The sequence below is a fragment of the Prionailurus viverrinus genome, chromosome D2, assembly GCF_022837055.1.
Source record: "Prionailurus viverrinus isolate Anna chromosome D2, UM_Priviv_1.0, whole genome shotgun sequence".
NCBI lineage: Eukaryota > Metazoa > Chordata > Mammalia > Carnivora > Felidae > Prionailurus > Prionailurus viverrinus.
The window spans coordinates 52,142,258-52,166,942 of NC_062571.1; the positions used below are offsets into that span (position 1 = coordinate 52,142,258).

General features: G+C 39.3%; 1 protein-coding gene across 4 annotated transcripts in view; it reads left to right on the forward strand.

Annotated features, from left to right (window-relative positions):
* The window catches only part of PCGF5 (polycomb group ring finger 5), a 71,402-nt gene that overhangs the window by 1,632 nt on the left and 45,085 nt on the right, over positions 1 to 24,685 (forward strand). For all 4 annotated transcript variants that reach the window (XR_007145336.1, XM_047825236.1, XM_047825237.1 and 1 more), the window contains exons 2-3: positions 590 to 883; positions 17,865 to 17,961. Coding sequence is in view for 3 of the 4 variants with exons in the window: in XM_047825236.1 (XP_047681192.1) it covers positions 772 to 883; positions 17,865 to 17,961 (209 nt within the window). In the remaining variant the exon portion in view is untranslated. The remainder of the gene's footprint in view (positions 1 to 589; positions 884 to 17,864; positions 17,962 to 24,685) is intronic.

Sequence of the window (24,685 nt, forward strand, 5' to 3'; positions counted from 1 at the left end):
GAAAGCTAAGGAATGTAAATGTCTGTCTGTTTGTAAAGAGGGAACACTGACAATCTTTGAAAAGAGGACCTGAATGTGATAGAATAAACTAAATCTGGTAGAATGTAAGATGGACTGCAGGTGGAGAGGTAATATTCAAATAGGGTGGCTATGGATGGAATGGAAAAGGACATCAACTTGATTTCACTGGCTGGATGCAGGGTACAAAATGGAAATAGGAAGCATTTTGATAGGATAATGATTTCAATTTTGAATCTTGTAACTTGTATTGGTAAGGACTCCTACTAGAGAAGTCAAGCAGGTAGTTAAACTGCATTACTGAAGAGGTAAAGATATCAAAACTGGAGTTAACCGCTTTGGGTGTCACTTGTAGAATTGAGAGTTAAGGCTCCAGGATTGGATGAATTTGTCATTTTCCTGAATGACACCATAGCAGGTTTACAAATTAATGTGACAGTGAATGAAGTGTTCTGTTCACCCATACACCAAATTTGGAGCATATAACACTTGCTGCTAATATGTTATTAATACCGTATGAGGAATTTGACACTCTTTTTCTCTTATCTTTTTAAAATTACTGTGGAAACAGATATGGGAAAGCAGAACCACCAAAAGGAGTGATGACCAGCGATCTCATGATAAATCTGGATGTTAGTTCTCATGCCTCAGGACATCCAGTTGGGAACTCCACGCCGGCTCCTGGGATCAGACTTTGTCCGCTTACTACCCCTCTTTGCCTGAACTACTAAAGCCAGTCCTAGCTAACCACGAATGGCTACCCAAAGGAAACACTTGGTGAAAGATTTCAATCCTTATATCACCTGCTACATCTGTAAAGGGTACCTGATCAAGCCAACTACAGTGACAGAATGCCTCCATACCTGTGAGTATTCTTTTTTGTCATTTATGCCTCAGAAGTTATGGGCTACACTTGTTCTTCTAAAACCACCACATTTTGTTTTTATCTAGATTTTAGCTTTCAAAACAATGAGTATTCCAAGAATTAACTTTGAATCTATTTTCAGGATTGAATTTGTCATTAAGATACCAGGGGCATGAAATTTTTCTTGTATTATTATGTAATAGTTGACTTTTGTTTAATTTTCATGTTCTAAAAACCATAAACATATTATTGGATATAGTTTTTTGAAAAGCGAACCATTTTAGCTTTTTGATTTAAAAAAAATTATATTGCAGGAATTAATCTCACAGGTTTTGTTTGGGTATGCTTGCTTTAATTCTTTGGCTTTTTAAGACTTTATTGTATGGTTGACTTACAAAAAGCTGTACATATTCAGTGTATGCAACTTGATGAGTTTAGAGATAAGTATATGCCCATGAAATCATTACCATAGGTCATAAACCTATCTATTTCCTCTAAAAGTTTCCTCCCATGCTCTTGTTATTATTTTTTTGTGATATGACCACTGAATATAAAATCTATGCTCAGCAAATTTTAAGCATACAACACAGTAATATTAACTATAGGCTGTATGCCGTGCAGATCTCTAGGACTTCTTCGTCTTGTTGAACTGAAATTTTCTACCCTTTGACCAAAAAACCAGCAGCCTATGCGTCACTTGGGAACTTATAAGAAATGCACATTAACAAGCCCCACTCCAGAATTACTGAATCAAAAGGTCTGGGAGTGGACCCAGCAATCTGTGTTCAATAAGCCCTCTAGGTGATTTGGAAGCATGATCAAGTTTGAAAACCTCTGTTCTAATATGGTCATGTCTATGGAACTCCTGTCAAGTTTCTTTCTCACCTGGCCTATCAGTAGAAGTTTCATTGTTCTAGCCACTTATGCCAGGATTCCACATACTTTTTGTGTTTCTGCCCATATGAAACTGTTTTCCTGTTTCAGTGAAAGTAATTCTAGTAAGTTCTAGTTTAATGCCTATTATGTGCACCAAATAGATACTTTATTTTATATTATACATATATATATATATATATATTTTTTTTTTTTATATACTTGATTTCATTTTAGCTTTGCTTGAAACAGTCTGGAGTGGATATTGGGAAAGAGAGAGTATAGAGATTATCTTCATTTTGTGGGTGTGGAAACCTTGAGTTAAGTAACTTGCCCAGTGTCACAGCTAATGAGTGGTGAACCTTATTCAACTCCAAAGCTCGTGCTCTAAGATCCTCCCTTTCACCTGTTCTCCTGCTACGGAACTGACATAATACTACACCAGGAGTTTTAGATAGGTACAAAATAGAGAATCACCTGGAAATGGTTAAAATGGCAAATTTTATGTAATATATAGTGTACCACAATAAAAGCAAAATAGAATCATTCTAAGAAGCTGTTTAAAATACATACACTCAGGGGCACCTGGGTGGCTCAGTCGGTTGGGCGTCCGACTTCAGCCCACGTCACGATCTCGCGGTGAGTTCAAGCCCCGCATCGGGCTCTGTGCTGACAGCTCGGAGCCTGGAGCCTGCTTCTGATTCTGTGTCTCCCTCTCTTTCTGCCCCTCCCCTACTCATGCTCTGTCTCCCTCTGTCTCAGAAATAAATAAACATTAAAAAAAATTAAAAATAAAATAAAATAAAATACATACGCTCAGATTTCCACCTGGAGCGATTTGGTGAATCAGTTGTGGTGAGGTCTGTGTATGTGTATTTTGGAAAACCTCTCCAAGTGATGGAGATATGTATTACCTTTGGGTATTACTGGCCTATGCTATTCAATTAGCAATTAACTATGAACTGTCTTGAAATACTAATTTGCTGTTGCCCTGTATCATTACTTAACTTGAATAATTACCAGTTAAATGTCATCGAACAAATATTTATTGAATACCTATTGTGTGCCAGGCACTGTCCATTCTGGACACGGAGGATACCGCAGTGAACAGGATAGTCAAACATCTGGGCTCTCAAGAAGCTTAGATTCGAGTAGCTGAAACTAATAATAAATATGTGCCATGTAAGATAATGATAAATGCTATGAAGAGAAATAAAGAAGGGTTGTGGATAGGAGAGATGGGGTTATTTTATATACAGTGTCAGGGTTGGCCTCTTTGGTACGATGACATTTGAACACAAACCTGAAGGAATTGAGCTCTGTGTATATATGGGAAGAGCATTCTAGATGGAGGGAAAAGCAAGTATGAGGCCTTGAGGTGGGAATGCCCTTGGCAGGTTTATGGAACAGCAATCAGAAGGCTATCACTGCATGTCAGCTGAAAGATTATAGGGCCTTCAACCAGGGTAATCAGGTGTGCAGTGGAGGCGGGGAAGAGTGGATTGTGGATGTATTTTGGAGGAAGAGCCAATAGGATGTGAATACTCTAGGGCAAGGACTCAATCTTCTACTTACATGTTTCCCACTACACCAAGCATAGTACCCGGACCTGGTCCACGGTCTGTTTTGTTTTACTTCTTCTAACATTTGTGCATTATTTTCATATTTGGATTTCTCCAGCAAAAACTGCCAAATCTGGGAGATAAGAAGAAAGCACAAATTCTCCAATTTCTTCCTTTCTAATGCAGATTTTATATCTGTTTTTCTGAAAGAAAATTTTCTCTGGGACATAATAAAATCCCAATTTTAAATTGAGATGGAAAACAAAAGATTCCAGAAGTATAAACAGTCATGTTATAAGCAAGGGCTATGTTTATGTTTGCAACAGCAGTTTAAAGTCTAAAGGGGTAAGTGACAGTTTAACTGCACAAGTCATTCTGGCCTGAAAAACTCCTTGGCCATCATCAAGCCCCTTTGCTGAAAGAGAATGTATGTGGCAGAAGTGGGATTAAAAGACAGTGGTAAATAAATCATAAATGTGGCCTTTATCATCAGCAGAGAATACCAAATAGTAGAGTAAATGATGGAGTCAGATACTCAACCCAGTGTTTCTGGAGAGCTGAGGATCCTGTAGTACTCATCTTTATTCACTTTCTGGTCCTTGGATTTCTGGGTACTATTTTGCTTGTATTTATATTGGAGCTTGTAGGCAAAAACTATCCCATTTGCAAAGTATCTTATTTGTAATGATAAGATAATACTGCAACTCAGCGTTTCTCAGTCATCGGTTGGGTCTTTGATCTTACCCAGTTTTCTTTTTTTTTTAATAAGTTTTTTTTTTAATATTTATTCATTTTTGAGACAGAGAAAGACAGAGCATGAACGGGGGGAGGGTCAGAGAGAGGGAAACACAGAATCCGAAGCAGGCTCCAGGCTCCAAGCTGTCAGCACAGAGCCCGATGCGGGGCTCAAACCCACGAACCGTGATATCATGACCTGAGCCGAAGTCGGATGCTCAACCGACTGAGCCACCCAGGCGCCCTTACCCAGTTTTCTAATGTATAATATGGGTCAGATATAATGATGCTGTGATTTGAGATAGTATAAAATATAAAAGTAAGATGGCCAAATGGGACAGGAGGAAAGTGAGAAATGTTAAGTGACGCTGCAGTACATCATCGTATTTTTTATCTTGACTGATAGAATACAGAAAGAATATCTTATTAAAATAACTCTGTACAGGGGCGCCTGGGTGGCTCAGTCGGTTGAGCGGCCGACTTCGGCTCAGGTCATGATCTCGCGGTCCGTGAGTTCGAGCCCCGTGTCAGGCTCTGTGCTGACAGCTCAGAGCCTGGAGCCTGTTTCAGATTCTGTGTCTCCCTCTCTCTGACCCTCCCCCGTTCATGCTTTGTCTCTCTCTGTCTCAAAAATAAATAAACGTCAAAAAAAAATTTTTTTTTTTTAAATAAAATAACTCTGTACAAAGACTATGATTTTGTGATTCTTTAAGTAAAGCATGGGTAAAAAAAATAGTTCTTACTATGAAAATTCATGATATAAGATTCTGGTCTTACTTGAATTTTGAAAATTAAAATATATAAATGGAGCTTTACCGTTGATGAGTAAAACCAGACATGGAATCTGCCCTTCTGGACTTTCTGGTCAAATGAGGAAGGACAGAGTAATCAAGTTAAGAAATATATGAAATTTGGATGCTGATAAGTGCAGTGAAACTAATGAAACGGAATGATATAATAGCAGGTATGTGTCGGGATATTGCAGCAGAATGGCATGCAAGATAAGAAACTAGAGTGTTTTTTGAAATTCCTAAAGCCATAGGCCCTGGCCTTCTCAGGCAGAGATGTGAGTAAGCTTGGGCCTGGCTGCGGTAGAAATGCATGCAGCAGGGCGGGAGGTGGGAATCATGCATGATGCTCCCCACTGTCATATGGATACATGAAGTTACTTTTTTCCTTTGGGATACTCTGCAAATGCATTTCACCTCTTTGTCTCTCCTCCTCAGATCAGATAGGTTGATGCTCTCCCATTCTCCCAGTAAGTTCTGGAGCTAACACTGCCCGGCTTCCCTATTGATGTAGAAAGAAGGGCCAACAGAACCAGCATGATAAGTGACTGCAGCAGCCCTCGATGTTAGCACGCCAGCTGTGTGGAAGAAAGAGAAAGGGGCAAGCCAGTTAGAAGGATGTGGGAGGCAGAGGTGACAGGGCAGGCTGTGTCCCAGGCTCTGGGTAAGGAATTGCCAAAACAAACAGACAGACAAAGCTTACAAAAGCCCCCATTTTTAAGTAGGTTTGTACCTCACCTACTAACACCACTTCTCTAAAGCAGGCCAAGGACACTTGATAAAAAGATAAATTTTTTAAATTAGGTGGAAATTAACATACAAATGAGTTTTATCTTTGGTCACTTCATGCTAGATGAGCTAAATCCACATTAACCATGGTTGCAGATCTATGAGATCCTTTTAATAATCCAAAACTTAAGGAAGTAAACGTCCCTCCGAATAATTATTGAATTATTTAAAATATTTAGTTGTCAGTCACTTTGCTAGCCACTGGAGTAGAGTGGTAAACAAAAAAAGATTGATTTAGAACTTAAACTCTATCAAGCAAACTTCTCATAAGCCAAGAAAAAAATTCTATGTGTGTATTTGGATCTTTTTCTTTTCCATGTGAGCTCACCTACTCTGGGACTTCAGCTGCATGTGCTGATGTCTCCCAATCTTTATTTCTGGCATAAACCTTTCTTCTGAGTTTCAAAATCCTCCTGGTGTCCACCTGGATGTCCTGAAGCCATCTGGAGCTCAGCATGTCTAAAAATGAGTGAATGGGATACTGATCTTCAGTTATTCCAGCAGGAAATAAGCTCCACACTCGACTCTGTTTACCCTCCCTAACAGAATGGGGACCAAGTCCTGTCTGGTCTCTCTCTTTAATCCCTCTCAAATCTGTCCCTTCACTGCCACCCCCCTGTGACTGTTCAGGCCCTCATTACTTCTGCCCAAAGTCTCTGCAGCCCACTTCTAACCTGTGTCAAAGCATGATCGTTTAAGCAGTTTACTGTCTTCACTGCTCACTCATCAGCTGACCCAGAATTTCTTAGAGATACCCAGGTGCCTCGGGATAAATTGAAACTACTTAGCCGTGCCCACATCTTCCTCCCTCACTGCCTACTGCACATACATGCACATACTTGGTTCGGCAGTGTGCTCTGCTTTAGAATGCACTTCACCCATATGCCCAGTGAGCAGATGCACATCCTTTAAAACTCATCTCCTCCAAGATATGCCACCGACTTGCTACCATAGGTAGCTTTGGGTTACGTGTACCTTAGTGCCTGGTACTTAGGTGCTTGATAAAGGATTAAATGAATAAATAAATGGCCAATTTGTTGATTATTTTATTGTGTTTTTTCTGTCAGAGATTCATAACGCAGTAATAGGTAGCTTGAAAGGCATGTAGGCAATGTCAATTAGGAATTACATATTTTGAAAAACGTTCCTCTACAATTTAGGGGGAAGCGTCGTGGGTCTTAGGGAGAGAGAGACACTGGATTGGGGACCAGAGATTGGCAGTTCTAGATTAAAGGATGCTCTGTCTCTTGCACCAGGATCCTCAGAAACTTTTTGAGGTTGCTTAGGGTGTATTTGCTTGTGGCTGTATAGGTTGTTGACTTAAAATTAAAGACTTTTCACTTCAACTAAGAACAAAGGAGCTTTGTTCCGGCAGCTAAAATGTAGAGAATACAGTGCATTGGTTCTTAACTCTCTTGTGGTTAGCGGCCCCTGTAAGAGTGATGATTCTTTCCCCAGGAGAAAAAGAAGGTTATAGACGTAGAAATCTGTGGTACAGGAAAGGAAAGCTTTCTTCTTTGTGCCCTTTCAGAGATTGTGGCAGTAATCCCTGCACAGAGAACAAATTCTTTGGAAAAGTGTTGCTGTACTTAGTTTTTAACTTATGCAAAGAAGAAGGGTTAATTGGTAATTAAGTATAGTTGATGTGACAGTTAAGGGACTTGGTGATTTTATGTGGTAATAAGTAAAAATGAAGGAACAACACAATCATAAGGTGGTAAAATTTAAGTATAACCAACCATTTATTGTTTTTGAACAAGTATCATAAATATATTAGTACTTTAAGGTACAGAGATTTCTTGATATGTTCATACTCGATGTTTAAAAATCTCGGGCTACATCCACTTGCTATATCCAAAGCGCAGTCTCCATCTGCCAGCAACAACATCACCTGGGAACTTGTTAAAAGTGCAAATTCTTGGGCCTTACCGTAGACCTGCTGAATCAAAATCTCTGGGGACAAGGCCAGAAATCTGTGTAATAACAAGCTTTCAGGTGATTCTGTGATGTGCTAGTTTGAAAAGCACAGCTCATGACCAGACTTTTATAATACTAGCATACTTCAACTAGGCAGTCTGTAATCATACTGCAATTAAATCACACCATAATTAAAATAAATGCTAATAAAAGATTAAGCTAATGGTTATTATTTATTGAGTGTTTGTTGTATTTGGGGTCATGAGCTTTACATTTATTATCTTATTCAATCTTCCCAAGAACCCCTCAAGTTAGGTGGTATTATTTAATCATTCAACAGATGTTTATTAGCACCTACGTTGTGCCAGTCATTATTCTAGCCAATGGAAACACAGCAATAAACAAGACAGACCTAGTCTGCACCCTCCTGGAACTTCTGTTCTAATTGGAGAGACAGACAATAAGCAAGTAAACAGGATAATTTCAGATGCTATGTATAACAACAGCTATGAGAAACAATAAAACAGAGAAAGGTCTTTCTTGGGACTTACCATTTGAACAGAGACCAAAATAATAGGAAAGAGCAAGCTGTGAGAACGGTTGAGGGGAGAGTATTTCAGATGTTATCACAGTGTTTTTCACAGAAATAGGACTCAGAAAGGTTAAGTAACGAAGCTGATAAATGCTGGAGCTGGGTTTGGAATCCTGGACAGCTGACTCTGGCATATCTTCATAATAAATTATGATATTTTCCTAATTTTATTTTTTCTTCTTTCTGCTTGGCTTTGTTTCTGAAGCTTCTTTAAGCAAAGAGGTGAATTTAAATATACGTATATACAGAGAGAGAGCGTGCACACCCGTGCACATGAGCTCACACACACGGCTCTCCCAACTATGTTTGCATGACAGTATACCTGTCATTATGTACCCAATCATGATCTGAATTTATTAATTTATTAATATTAAATAGCCATTATATTGAAGGAAAGATACAAATTGAACTTTCCAATAAGGTATTCTTTATAAATTTCAATTTTTTGAGGCAAGACTTTTTCTTAGAATAAAAATCAAAGACCTAATTAGGAATTATATTTAAAGTCTCAACAGGTTGCACGTACAGTGTTTCAGGATTGTACTAGAAATGAGGTGAGGTCAATGGTATACTGATGTTACATGTTTCAAACAATATTTTGGCAGAAACTAGACATTCATTTATGAAAGTGGTTATAGTGTTCATTTTGATGGTTCTTTTTAAATAAGAAAATAATTATAGGTGTTAATCTAGGTGTTACTAGCAATAATGCTAAAGAAAAATCATTAAATTTATGGTTCTTTTAGCTTTTGAAACTGTGCATGAGATAATAAAGAATGTTTAAACAGTTGAGCAGAGCATCATAGTGGACACTAAAAGACAAAACTAGGGGTAACAAATTTAAAAATGAAATTGTCTTATATTGCCTTCTGAAAATAAATTATATCTAGGTCATAACCGTTTGTGATCAGTGACGGATTGAAAATAAAATATGTACCCTAAAATAAGTAAGTATTCAGAGTTAGAAATCATGGTTAGTGTACTGGTATGTTTAAGAGTCGAACACAATGGTTGAATGTAACCGTTATGAGTAAGTACAGTCCAAACATGTAGAAAAGGCAGAAGACAATTTCTATTTGGATACTTTGAAGACTTTTCATAACTACTAATTTTTTATAACATACTGGTTTTTTTTTTAAGTTTCTTCATTAGAGAGAGAGAGAGAGAATGAGTGGGAGAGGGGCAAAGAGAGAGGGAGACACAGAATCCGAAGCAGGCTCCAGGCTCTGAGCTTGGCTCGAGTCCATGAACTGTGAGATCATGACCTGAGCCGAAGTCAGATGCTTAACCGACTGAGCCACCCAGGCGCCCCGATTGGTTTTTACCAGGCTACTATATTGTATCAAAAAATTTAAAACCAATAGACAAAGCTTTGTTCTCTCAGAATGTGCAACTGCTGACATTTCATTATTCAGTTAACAGAAAATGATCATTGTATTTTAGAAAACTAAAATAGATTTTAATTTCTGTTGAATTAACTCTTTTTAATTGTCAAAAAAAATCACTAGTAAACTCAGAATCTCTTCCCTTGCTCTAGTTAAGTATGTAGGCTGATTTCTGACTTGACTACAATAGGACACTATAGGCCCTAAAATCCTGGCTCCCTTTATTATTCCTAACCCTTGTGTCCTCCTTTATTTCACAAATATGTACCGAGCACCACCTCCTCCAGGTACAATTCTGGGCACCTGGGACACATCAGGCAGCATAGTAGGCAATAGGTAAGTCATAGTGTATAGTGGTAGGAGGTGGTAAGTGCTCTAGAAAAAAGGAAAGTCAAACTGGGTAAAGGGAATTGGGCAGTGACATGTTACAATTTAAAATAAGCCTGGGGGCACCTGGGTGACTCAGTCGGTTGAGCATCTGACTCTTGATTTAGGCTCAGGTCATGATCTCATGGTTGTGAGGAGGGTGGGAGAACTGAGGGTGGGAGATCAAGTGGTTGTTTTTTGGAAATTGAACAAAAAGCTGTGAGGGACAGCTGTGAGACATCCAGAGATACTGAGTTGGGAGGTGGACATAGGAGTCCAGAGATTATCAGCATATAGATGTATGTAAACAATGGAAGCACCGAGGGAGGGAGTGTAGATAGAGAAAAAGAGCAAGGACTGACCCGGGGACGCTGAGAAGGAGAAGAGGAGGCCTGAGGTAGGAGGAAGACTGCACGTCACCTGGAGGAGGAGTCAGCTGAGTCAGCAGAGTTGAGGTAGACAGGACTGAAGTGTAGACCTCTAGGTTTAGCTACCTGGAGGTCACAGATCATCTCATCAAGCAGTTTCAGCGGAGGGGTCAGGAGTGAAAGTCTGGATAGATGTGAAAGGATGGAAATTTCTTAACTCCCTGGTTTTGATGATTGTAGTATGATTCTGTAAGTATTTAACCTTCATGAAGGTAAAGAAAAGGTGAAAAAAATCAGGAAGAGAGGAACTGGGGAGAATAAGTGTGGTACCTCTGAAATGGAGTGATAGCTCACAAGGGAAGTAGAGTCAACAGAAGTTTGTGGGTTGTTTTTTTTTTTAAGGTGGAGAAATAATACGTTTGCATGTTGACGGGAATCTCAGCAAAGACTAATGTAGGTGAAAGGGGAGACGCACTGGAGCAGTGTTCTTGGGCCATTGGGAGGGGATCTAGTCCACAGGCAGAGACTGGCGTGAGATAGACACGTGAATGTTTGGAAACAGGCAAGAGCACAAAGTAAAGATGCTAGTAAGTAAACAGATGTGGTATGAACTCTTTCAGTTTTGTTTTTTTTTTCTTTCCCTTTTGCTTTCAGTAAAAAGGAAGTGAGGCCATCGGTGGATAGTGAGGATGGGGGAGGAAATGTTGGGGATTTGAGCAGAGGAGAAGTTACGAAATATTAGCAAAGAGTGTAACGGACTTGGGGCAGATGCACGACCCACTGACGTTCACGGTCATGAGTTTAAGGGGAGAGACCAGTCAGCATGGTGCGTGTGTTTGCCCGTGATACAGTGTCCCACTGTAATCCTGTAGAAGCAGAGTATGTAGAGAGGTGGATTTTGTGGGGGTATAATAGTTTAAATGAACCAAGTATGTCGAAAAAGAGAGGCAAAAGAACTGAAGTAGAAGAGAGCAGAGCTATTCAAGGGCATGAATGAGGAAGTATAATTATTTTGATTGATCATGAAATTTATATGGATAAGGAGGGGGACAAGGGCAGTGCTGCACTGACTGAACTACCAGACTCTACCCTGACCTTGGAGTCCTGCTTGACTCCTTAAACCTTTCTGTGGAAGTGGGGTACCCTTTCTAGCCTTTCTGGACCTTTTGGTCTCCTGGACTGAGATCCCCCTTACCATGCTTAAATCCCAAGACTCTATCCTGATCCTGTTCAGAAAATTCTTTTTGCTACCTGTTCCTCTGTCCTGGCCAGATAATAATAATAATAATAAAGCATTCTGCTCAGTAGAAAGGAATGCTGTCCTTAGTGTTCACCATGAAACCACAACTCATGTAGGTCTTTGAAAGAAATATGCTATGTATGACATGAGAGAAATAAAGATGTTTATTAGTTTCTTATGGAAGTAAAACCAGAAGATACCATCTCATGGAAGCAAATGGCAGATATTCTGGAAAACTTTTTAAAAACTGTCAGTTTCACACATAAGAGTATGCATCAAAAGCAGGAAACTGATGCCTCTTCTCTTTGCAGATGACCACAGTTTACTTCCAGACTGTTAGCAGATAATAGATAAATTTTTCAAAGGCAAAAAGTATCAAATGAGTGCTATCAAGAAGGGCATATAAAGATAGTGATGTGTTTAAGGAAACTAGAAAAAACATGCTTCTGTGTTAACAGATAAAACTGACACATTCAGATGATTTTAACAAAGGAAGTCAGCATTTGATCACGTTCAATAAACAGGGCATTACTAATGAATGACTACACCAAGGACATGAGAGAAAAGAATATTATTGTTTTATTATCAGTGATAGCAGACTCTGCTCAAGAAGAGAAATTTGTGCAGATTAGTTTGTGTCATCAAAGCTGGGAAGCTAGCCCTCTGTGATACATAAGAGATGTGGGTGGACCATATATCTAAGATAGCAACAACAAATGGTCCTTGTACCTGTTGTGAAGAACTCTCTCCCTCAAGAATTTGAAAATAAAGTAAAATAGATAGCCCTTGAATAAACTGTGAAATCAACAGATGACAGTGCTTCAGAGCAGGTATGTGCAAAGTGATTGGGAAGAGACAGAACAAGGTAAGGCCTAGGCAAGTGGGGCTGTGCTGGAATTATATTAAACATATAAAGTTAAGGAAGGAATGTGTAGTGGAGAAATGTTGGTAAATCTTGGAACCTCCACCCCAGAAAAAGAAATACCACACATGCAGAGATAGGCAGTTCCCATTCAGGTGAAGGAGTGTGTCATAAATATCATAGCTGAATTGCAAGACTCTCTAGGGTGGAAATGGCTGCAGAGGATTGATCCCACTACATGATAGAGATTTCAAGTTTCGTTAGCAAGGTCATCTGGTATTTAAGATGGACACATGAAACTGATGCCGTTCAATATTCAATTTCTCTGATTCTCCTCCTCATTTTATGTTCATCCACTGATCAATATATAGTGGTAGCTCACATGTACTGAATATTTACAAGCTCTCTGCCACGCATTTCCATACTTTGCATATACTATCTCATTTAATCTTCACAAGAACCCTGTGAGATAGGAACCTTTGCTATCTTCCTCGTACATAGAAGTGCAAAGTAAGTAATTTGCCAAATGAGAGAACTGGGACTCAGCTCCAGGCAGTCTGCTGCAAGACCATTTTTATCTAGAACAACTGTGTTGTATACTACCTGGTTCTCAAGTAGATCTGCATTATGGGGAGAGTGAATTAATCCCACATTCTTTTGACTATGTTTTGTCCTGTGACAGTGATTTCCTTATGGTGAATAAGAAAGTAACTTCTGAAGGAATCCTTGGTCAGGATTTCCTGGTTGTTTTTTGGCTGCCTCAGTGAGAGAGCTTTGCAAGGTTAAAATCTCTGGTGCTAATCTCACAGAGATTCAGGCTTAATTGGTCTTGGATGTGGTCCACCAATCTATCTTTTAAAAAAATCTCACTGGTGATTGTGGTGATTTGAGAACCACTACTTTTTAAAAAAAAACGTATTTTTATTGAGGAATAATTGACATACGATATTATATTCGTTTCAGGTATACAACATAGTGATTTTATATTTACCTACATTACAAAATGGTCAACACAATAAGCCTAGTTACTATCTGTCACCATATAAAGTTGACACAGTAATATTGACTGTATTACTATATATATTACTGTACTATATATACATTACTATATATATTACCATATTATATAAACATATTCCCTATATTCTACCTTACAGCCCATGTCTTATTTATAACTGGAAGATTGTAGCCCTTAATCCCTTTTAACTATTTCATGCATCCCCCCCCATATTCATCCCCTCCTAACAAACTAACAACTATTAGTTTGTTCTCTATCAATCTCTTTGTTTTATTTGTTCCCTTTTTTTCTTTTTAGATTACACATATAAGTGGAATTTGGTTTTCTCTGACTTATTTCACTAACCATGTAGGTCCATCCATATTGTTGCCAAGGGCAAGATTTCATTCTTTTTTATGGTTCATATTCATATGTATGCATATTATGCATGCATATTATACATATTATGCATGCATACAATACACACATACATGTACATACAGACGCGTATATACATATATACATACCCCAGAAAAAAGAACCACTGCTCTTTTTTAAAAAAATTTTAATATTTATTTATTTGAGAGTGAGCACAGGTGTGCACAAGCAGGGGAAGGGCAGAGAGAGAGAGAGACAGAGAGAGACAGAGAGAGTTAGAGATCCCAAGCAGGCTCTCTGCTGTCAGTGCTGAGCCCAGTGTGGGGCTCCAACCCACCAACTGTGTGTGAGAACATGCCCCGAGCCGAAATCAAGAGTCCAACACTTAACTGACTGAGCCACCTAAGCACCCTGAGAACCACAGCTTTAGATGATACAATGATTTTTACTCTGTTTGTGCAACAACCTAGTTCAAATACAAGAAACGGTGAAAAGGAAAATTTTGCTTAGAAAGCTTTAGGCAGAAGTTTAAGGCTATTTTAGTGCTGGGCGAAATATAAGCATCAGTTAAAAAAATGCTTAAATGCCTTAAGTGAAATCTTTATGTCAAGGACCAAGTGTTACAGACATTAAGATTTGGTGTGTGGCACCTTGGATTTTAGGCCTGGGGCTGCACGGCCTGAGGATGGATGTCGTCTGCGCTAGGCAGCCGACCAGCTGCGGACAGCCGCTCCGCTCCGGCTCTCCAGTACTGCATTTCTCATTTGCCCAAGGGGGTGGTAAAAGTCCATCCTGTAATGACACAAAGCCTTGAGCCCAGAGCCTGGTATTTGGTTAGGCTCAGGAAATGTTAGCGCTTGTTGCTCTTTAAGTGTTTTCCAACTGGGGATCTTTGGTGAGCCTGATTCCCTTTCTCACCCAGGTGTTTCTTGTGGCTAGAACATCTGTCCGTAGAGGGGCTTGTGAGAGTGAAAACTCTAGTTGGTCTCCATACACAGTCTTAACCATGGGCCGGGACTTTTTCAACATCTTTCTCAGACTCGCTGATTTAACCAGTACAGCAGTTGAGCAATTAATTAGAAAGCTTGGTATTAAATCTTTAAGATATTTTTAAAATGTATTTTCCACCTAATATAAACAATTATAAACTAAGAGAGGTCAGTTTTGTAATGATGGATTTTTTAAGCATCTAAGGGAAAGTAAATCCTCCCTTTACTTTTTTCAGTTTTGCTAAAATCCTGGCCTGGATTTTCTCAGGTTCTAATTCATATAAGGTTGTGCTTTATTCAGCAGTTTTTAAAAGCATGTAGGAAATGTATTTTCTAGAGTTTTTCTTTATTTTAAGGAATAAATGAGCTATTAAAGGGGCTATTTTGTGCAAAATATTCAGCTTAAAAGGAGATCTGATTCTATACATAGACATTTTTAAGGTTTCCAAATTAAGTGGTAAGGCATTCTTTTTCTATATATTATAGGTCCATAGAAATAAAATCAGAAGAAACTATATCATGTAGACATGCATTAGTTAAGCAAATGGGCTCTTGACTCAAACCCTGGCTTTTCACACTTACTGACTATGATTTTTGCCAAATTATACTAAAGTTCTACTCTATTTCTTCAGCTGTAAGAGGCCTAATAATATTACCTAATTAATAGGGTTGAAGCATTTAGGGTAGTGCCTGGTACACCTGGTACTTTCCTCTGTAAAGTTAAAAAAATCTTTAAAATTTGTGATTTCATATCAGAAAACCTGGATTCAAGTCTCTGTGCTGCCATTCATCAGAGTAAGCAGGTAACTTGGCCTGTGGAAACCTCTTCTTCGTATTCAAAAGTAGAATAAAGTACTTTATCTCAAATGTTGGTGTGAAAAATAAATTCACCTCCTGATGGGGCTTTCTGCATCCCTCTAAAACAGCACTCATTCAGTAGAAATAAAATGTGACATTCCTGGTAGACAGCCAGGAATTCCTGAACTCTTTGAGTTTGATAAACCTTTTGAACCACAAGGATCAGAGCTCCAGGGTCGGATCAGAGATTTAGGATAGGATCAGGCTTTGTAATACTCTTCATTCTTGCCTCTTATCTGTCTTTTTTTTTTTTTTTTTTTTTTGCTTCTTTCCCAACTTTCAGAGACTTATCTTGTGTCCCTGGGAAAAGAGCAAATACTAGCAAGCTTTGAAAGAATTCAGCTTCTCTGCTCTCCACTTTAATATAGCTTACCAAGAAAGTCCTTTCTTCCCAAACATTGACTTTTTAAAAGACATTTAGAACCTTCTTGGGGCCAAGGGATTTGGAAGACAGAGGAAGTATTCATATCTAAGCTCTTTTATTTTTAAGGATTTTGATACTGTTTTCTCATCCAAATTTGGGGAGAATTTTAGTGAAGAGGTATTCTCCTAATAGCTATGTGCTGGGAAAAAGAGAGAATATGGGAATCAGGTGTACTTACCTAACAAAAAAATATCTGCTCATATGTCATCTTCTTAGAAAGCCCTACCCTGGCCACTCTGTCTAAAATAGCTGATAGTTCTTAGCACTCACTCTAGCTACTTTTTTTTTATATATAAATATCACTTATTACTAAAATTCTTTGCTTGCCTGTCCAAAGAAAATACAAGCTCCGTAAAGGTCTGGGCTTTGTTTTGTTTGCCCCCACATCCCCAACTCCTAGTACGATGCATGGCATTCGGTGTCTATTGAATCAATGAGTAAGTGAAAGGAAGTACCAAGATATCATTCTATATATGTACTAATGACTTTTTTTTTTTTATTTAAAAAAAAAATTTTTTTTTAACTTTTATTTATTTTTGAGACAGAGAGAGACACAGCATGAACGGGGGAGGGGCAGAGAAAGAGGGAGACACAGAATCGGAAGCAGGCTCCAGGCTCTGGGCCATCAGCCCAGAGCTCGACGCAGGGCTCGAACTCACGGACCGCGAGATCGTGACCTGAGCTGAAGTCGGACGCTTAACCGACTGAGCCACCCAGATGCCCCTGTACTAATGACTTTAAAATTAGAGACCTAGTAGAATTCTTCCTTGACCATTGATGCCCTGACCGACGTATGTGAGATGCTTGAATTTTCAGACCTAATCTCAGTGGGAGGAATCCTAGTGTGTACTTTTGATCAATTGTTTACATAAACTTTTTCCTTCTTTTAGTTAGTGTGGGGCATGAGGAGGGGGGAAAGTAGTAGTTTGTAGTGGAGTTGAAAAAGGGAGCTGGGGGAGCTGATCTGTACTGGGTAAGAATTTCAGATTATACAGGGTAATAAAATGGAGGAGGGGGTATTGAGACAGTGAATTAGATCCGTTTTTGTTTTTTTGTTTTTTTTTTATAGTTTAGGTGCTATAAATATGTTTAAGGTTTTTGGGCAAAACAGTTGACATAGTAGGTAATAGAAACCTAGGGAAAAGGTGAGAGAGATTCATAGCCAGAAAGATTTGTACTGTTAGAGGAAACATAGGGCTATATGGACTTGTGGCCAGAAATCCACATATCGTATTTCTGTTGTCTTTGTTTAGAACTTTTATTTAAAATCTTACTTACACCTGTCCGTTTCTCAGTTCTTCCACTTTAACGCTCATGCCTTTGTACCAACTTGATGCCACTACTGTACTTTGTGCTCCGTGGAGTTAGGGCACTTGGGAGCACAGACTCACCAGGCTCTGCCACGGCCGGCAGTTCCATTGTAACTCCCCACCTGTCTTAGGAATTTTCAAATGTGTTGAAAATTCTCAAGTTTTATTAAGAACTATTTATGTTGCATTCAAAAGTGCAGAGTTACCAGTTTGTGCTTCTTTTCCTTCTTTAAATGAGAAAACTGTTGTTTACGTAAATGCACCAGCTTTTTCATAGTAATATGAACAAATTATTTGGTTTCTGAATATATGTAAGAAGAGCAATCAGCAAAGTAGTATATACTTTTTATGTTGTTGACTGTAAGCTTCATTTCAGTTGGGTATTTATTTTATTATTTGGGTGTTAAAAAATTTTTTTTAAGGTTTTATAAAATTTGGTAAAAGAATAGTATTCTACCCATAGTAGGCAGTTTTTAAGGACTGTTTCTAATTACATTTGATTTAAGTTCAAATGATATGTTTCAACCTAACATCTTCTTCCTTCTTAGTCTGTAAGACTTGTATTGTCCAGCACTTTGAAGACAGCAATGATTGTCCAAGGTGTGGCAACCAAGTGCATGAGACAAATCCATTAGAAATGTTGAGGTAAGTAAATGTATTTTATAGTTTGTCTAACTTAAATTATATAAACTCTTAATATGTTTTATTGTGCATCATAATATTTGTTGGCACTTGACTCAGTTAATATAGGTTTTATGAATTTTTTTATTTTCAAAGTATTTTGTTTCACTTTAAAGCATTTTATTAAGAGGAATTTAAAAATAAGGCTGTGTATATTAAATACTTGAGAAATGTATTTCCAAACTAAAAATTATAACTTTATCTCATAGCTACTTTAGATGTAGTTATTTTTGGTGTTTTAATATTCCACACATACTCTGCTTTTACTGAGCAACATGGTAGTGGAAGAGAGGGCAGACCTGACAGTGAGGGAAACTGACCTCGGTACTGTTACTTTTCTAATTATATCAAAAAGTATACAAACATTTATGTAAACTTAGACTACCATTTACTTAAGAAGTGCAATCCTAGGGGCGTCTTGGTGGCTCAGTCGGTTGAGCATCCGACTCTTGGCTTCGGCTCAGGTCATGATCTCACCGTCGTCGGTTCAAGTCCTGCACTGGGTTTCTCTCTCTCCCTGTCCCTCTGCCCCGCCCCCAAATAAACTTTTTTTAAAAAGAGGTATAATTCTTTATTTTTAAAGCTGGAAGTAGTCCATAAGATCCTAAACTCTTTTTTTTTCCCAGATAAAATTGAAACTTACAGAAGTGACATAGCTTTTCCTAGGGCTTCAGCAAACTCAAATGTCCTTTCCCAAGCCCAGTGTCCTTACCACCTAACCCATTTGCTTCCTATTTTTCCTGCCCTAACTCTACCACAGATTGCCTGTGTGATCTTAGGGAAGCACACATCTAAAAACAGTACTAGATACTCCCTAAATAGCCCTTCTGTAACCCTCATGATCTGTGTGATGTTTGCCATCATTCTGTAAATCTGGATTTGCAAGTCTTCTCAGACTTTTTAAAATTAAAAAAAAATTTCTTTAAACCTTTATTTATTATTGAGAGAGACAGAGCATGAGCATGAGCATGGGAGGGGCAGAGAGAGGGAAACACAGAATCCGAAGCAGGCTCCAGGCTCTGAGCTGTCAGCACAGAGCCCGACGTGGGGCTTGAACTCACAAACCACGAGATCGTGACCTGAGCCGAAGTCGGACACTTTACCGACTGAGCCGCCCCAAGACTTTTTTAAATTTTATTGCCGTGTCTGTAGTTGGGAGTAATTTATCTATCAGTAAATGTCAAGCCTCGTGGTTTTCAAAATGTGGTCCCCAAACCATTAGTATCTTGTTGGAAACGATAGTGACTGGTCCCCCCTCAGACCTGCTGAAACGGAAACTGGAGAGGGGAGCCTATTTTAATTAGCAAACCTTCCAGATGCTTCTGATACACTCTTGTACTGTGGCCTGTAGTCCTGAGCAGGGCTTCTCCTACTTGGATTTACACCAGTGCTTCTCAAGCACCAATGGTTTTTCCCCCCACCCCCACCCCTGGTGTACTTTTAGCAATGTCTGGAGATATTTTTTTTTTTTAATTTTTTTTTTTCAACGTTTATTTATTTTTTGGGACAGAGAGAGACAGAACATGAATGGGGGAGGGGCAGAGAGAGAGGGAGACACAGAATCGGAAACAGGCTCCAGGCTCTGAGCCATCAGCCCAGAACCTGACGCGGGGCTCGAACTCACAGACCGCGAGATCGTGACCTGGCTGAAGTCGGACGCTTAACCGACTGCGCCACCCAGGCACCCCTGGAGATATTTTTGGTTGTCAGGACTGGGTGGGTGCTGCTGGCATCTAGTAGGTAGAGGCTAGAGAGGCTGGACACTACTGAGCATCCTGTGATTCATAGGACAGTCTCCTCCCACACCAGTCAACCCAAAATGTCAACAGTACGGGGGTCAAGAAACCCTGATTTAATTCACTCAGAGAAGAATAGGGCAAACTCTTTCTCTAAAATTTTTTCCTGATGCTTTTATCAAAAACTGTGTCAAAAGTTAATTATTACCTACTCCATTTTAAAGTGCTGTGTTGGAAGAAAAATTAACTTTTGGTTTTGACTGTTAGATACCCAAAGGACTCCAGTCACCATTTAATCAAATGTACTCCCGTGGCTAAAGTATGATAGCACATTTTTTTTCTATGTTTTTATTTGGAAAAAATTTAAAACAAAAAGTTCCCAAAAGTAGTACAAGGAGCACTTGTACTCTCTTTACCCAGGTTAGTCTGTTGTTAACATTTAATCTCATTTGCTTTGTCGTGTGCGTGCATGCATGCCTGCTCTGTTTTTTTCTGAATTTGAGAGTAAGTTACATACCTCATGGCCCCTTACCCCTAACTACTTTAGTATGTATTTCCTAAGACTAGAGATATTATGCACACTGCATAACCACAGTGTGCTTACAGGGGCATAATATTTTAATCTATCCTCCATATTCCAGTTTTGTCAGTTTATCTAATGATATCCTTTATAGATTTTTTCCCTCCTATCCCACTAAAATTATTCTACAAAGGAATAACTTTAAAGATGTAAACTCACAGAAATGATAAGAACGAAAACTTTAGTATTCTTGGCACCTCGGGATAACTCCTGGAACGCAATACATTCTCAGTAAATGCTTGTTGAAAGGATGAGAAGTGATGGGAATTGGAAATGGGAATTGGAAAGCAGATTGATGGTAGTGATGGTCCAGCAGACCCAAGAGAATGAGGTGGCAGGCAGAAGATCTTCCCCAAAGGGTACCCTCAGCAGCTTCCACACTAGGAAACATGCAAACCCTCGGTAAAGGAGTTTGGGGGGGGGGGCGGCGCAGGGTGGGTCTACAGGTGCCTTAGTAAATTCTCATTTATGCCTAAGGCTGGACATATTGCTGCCAGAACATAATCATATTTTGTTAGCAAGAAAAAAGAGGGATCAAGCCTTCTTCAGTAGGTAACATTGTGTCTGTTACAGAGGTATCAATTTTTTCTCCTACATACTTTCTCAGAAGGCTGCTGGAGGATGTGCTGGTGCATAAACCAAGGAGGAAGGGAGTCTAACATAGGAGGGAGATGAAGGGGTATGGCAGTTGTGCAGGAGGCCTGGACAAGTCTGTGTCCATGCTGTAGGGTCTGGTAGTCATTAGCCACATGTGGCTGTTGAGCACTTGGGATTTTGCTGGTACACCTGAGGAAAGGAATTTTAAGTTTTACTTAAATGGAACACTGCAACAGTATGAATACTTTCACATGAAATGGAACCTTATTGTCAAGGAAATTCAGATTACTAAACAAGCGCATTGTTAAATATTTTAATGCATTAACCTTATTAGAATTACCTTTACACAAAACATGTAAAATACTTTTGTTCTTGTGCCTACAAGAGAATTTAAAATTATTTCTACCGGATACAGAAGGTAGAAGGAAGATGGAGTACTCTATGAGGAATCATTCATTCAAATATTTACTGAATGCCTGCTGTGTTCAGGCACCGTACTAGGTGCTTGAGGTCCATTAGTGGGCAAAATAGATTAAGATTTTTGCCCTTGTAGGATTCATATTTTTGTGGGGAGAGACAGACAACAAACTGTATAATAAATAACTTATATGGTATACTAGAAAGTACAAAGGGGGAAAAGGAGGGGGTGCTGCAGGTGAGGGGGATCAGGAGTGTGAAGAGAGGGACAGATTGCAATTTTAATTACAATGGTGAGGATAGGCCTTGTTGAGAAGGTAAGCTTTGAGCAAAGAATTAATGGCCATGAGGGAGTTAGCCGTGTATAAATCTAGGGAAAGCAGGCCTGTTCCAGATAAAGGGAGAAGCCAGTGCAAAGGACCTAAGTCAGGAGTGCTCCTGAAACTTGTTTGAGGAACAGCAAGGAGACCAGTGTGGCCAGAGAACAGTGAGGGAGGGAGAAGATAGTGGGAGATGAGGGCAGAGAGACAATGGGAGCCTAGGGGCAACGTAGGCCACCGTAAAAAACATTATCTTTTACTCTGAGTGAAATGGGGAACCACTGCAAGGTTTTGGTTACAGGATGGACATGATCTGGTTTTGTTTTAAATCATTTTGATGACCATGTTGAGAATACACTGTACATCACAAGGCAAAGGCAGGAGCAGGGAGAGCAGTTAGAAGGCAATTGCAGTGATCCAGGTAAGAGATGGTGGCAGCGGAGGGTGCAAGAGAGGGTGCAAGGGATGGATATAGTTTGAAGGAAGATCCAGCAGGATTTGCCGGTGGATTAGATTGAGTATGAGAGGAAGAGCAGACCCTGACCTGAGATTCTGGACCTGAGCAACTGTAATAATGGAGCTGTCACTAACTGGGACAGGGAAGACTAATGATGGAGCAGCTTTGGGGGAGGGGTAGATTGGGAGTCTGGTTTGGGACATGTTGAGTTAATCATTTCAGAGAAGAAAGGAAGTTGGCAGGTGGAAATCCAAATCTATGATTCAAGGGAAAGGTCTGGCTGGAGATAAATATTTGATAGTCTTCAGCATATAGACGGTATTTAAACTGTGAGACAGGATGAGATCACCTGAGGGAATATAGATAGTGAAGAGTGGAGGACCAAGGATTGAGTCTTGGAGCAAACCAAGAGATCAGAGAGAGGAGGAGGAACCAGCAAAGGAAACTGAAAAGGTTCAGTCATTGACATAGAAGGAAAATCCGGGAGTGTGGGTTGGAAGCCAAGTACAGAATGTATATCCAAGAAGAGGGAACGATCAGCTGTGTCAGATGTTGTTCCTGGGGCCAGGTAAGGTGACGACAGAATTGATGCTCAGATTTCACAACATGGAGGTCACCAGCCTTGACAAGAGCACTTCAGTAGGGCCATGATGCAAAAACCTAACGGGATTGCTTCAAGAGAGAAAGGGAGAAAGAATAATTAGACATAGTGAATATGGACAACTCTTCCAAAGTTTTGCCACAAATAGGAGGAAAGAATGGGACAGTAGCTGTTAGGGGAAATACAGTCGAGAAGGTTTCTGTTTGATTTGATACAGGAGAAAAGATGTCATGTTTGAAGGGAATGGTCCAATAGACAGCAGAAAGTTAATGTAGGAGAGTAGGGTGGAGGGGGGACTGGTGAAACAATGTTCTTGGATAGATGAGAGGGAATGGAATCTTCTAGTATAAGAGAGGAGACAGATTTTATATAGGAGCACTGACAGGTCATCTGTAGCAACAGGCAGGAGGGCGGAGTATATGTGGGTACAGACACTGTAGGTAGATACGGTGGTCAGAGTCTGTGGAGGTTTCTCATTGAGGAGAAAATGTTTATCGGCCAAGAGGAAGGATGGAGAGGGGGATGTAATGGTTTGAGGAGAGAAAAAACGGTGAATCCAGGAAAGTGAGAGAGTAAGTTGACTAGGGAAGGGAAGTAGGATTCCTAACGACTTTAAAAGAACATTTGGATTATAGTTATGAAATTTGTAGGGGTGTGGTTGTGTTTTTTTCCAGCCACGGATGCAGGCACAGAGTTGATGGATAGTTGGATTTAGCCAGTGTTGTGGTTGTACTAAATAATTTTGAGCAAGTGAGAGAGGGACAGACAGGGGAATCAAAGGTACATGCAAAGGTGTGGTTTTAATGACTGACCTTGGAGTAAATCAGTCCTAAACTGGATAGGAGGACAGAGGGCATCAATTTGATGAGGGATGTCTCAGGGGAACAGAAATGAAACTAGTTGATTCCGGATCTGTTTGTTGAACAGTGAGAACAAATTCTTGTAAGAATTTGGGAATAGGTACTTAGAAAATGAAGAAAAGAAATCAATTTCTAGCTTTAGAGAAAGAAAAAAGTTGCCTGAGGTGATGTCTATAATCAGAGTACACTGCAAATATTTATATAACCATGTAAACTGGTTATTAAACCAAAAAATAATAATAAGAGTAAATCAGGGAGATGAGAGTAGTTTGGAGGAAAGGGGGCTGGCAAGATGATAGCAGAGAACCAAATCTTTATTTTCCATAAAAGGAAGTCAAAAGAATCTAGACAGCAGAAAAGGCGTGCCTACCAGAAGAAACAGGTTGGATTTAAAAGCGTTGTGAGCATCAGAAATGGAAGGGTGGCTCATCAAAATGTTGTATTTTAATATAAGTTTAATGGGCAAGTTTTATTTGGAAATTGTATGTGTGTATGTGTGTGTGTGTACATACATATATAATGTGTATAATTGTGTATGTATACATATAGGTATATGTATATATAATAGATGTGTATATATGTATGTGTATATATACAATTATGTATATATTTACCCATGTATATAGTACTCTGATTTAAAAAAATCAAGAAAAATACTGCTTCTCAAGTATTATTTCTATTAAATAGTCTGGGAAAACTTTGTGAACAAGTTAGTATTTGAGTTAAGTTTTGAAGAATAAGGTGACATTGGTTGGGTTGGAGAGCAAGAAAAGAGTGTATGAGCCAGGATGAAGAGCATGAGGGAGAAAACAGATGGGAATTGACAAGACATTCTTAGGGATAGTTAAGTAAGCCAGTTGGCTAGAGAAGAGAGACAGTAAGAGGGTAGCACCAGTTACGATTTGTGGGTTGGATTCAAGTTAGATAAACACTCAAACCAGCTGGTGGGAAGAAATCAGTCCTTGAGCAGGCAGATAATGGTCAAGTGACTGCTTAAGGAAAATTCACTAAGAGTATGTCAACTTAAAGAGAAGTAGTTATGTGCTGTCTTCTAAGTAGGGTGGTGACTGACAGTGGGAGCATGGGAGGTATGGAAAGACCAGGTGGGAGAGACATGGCG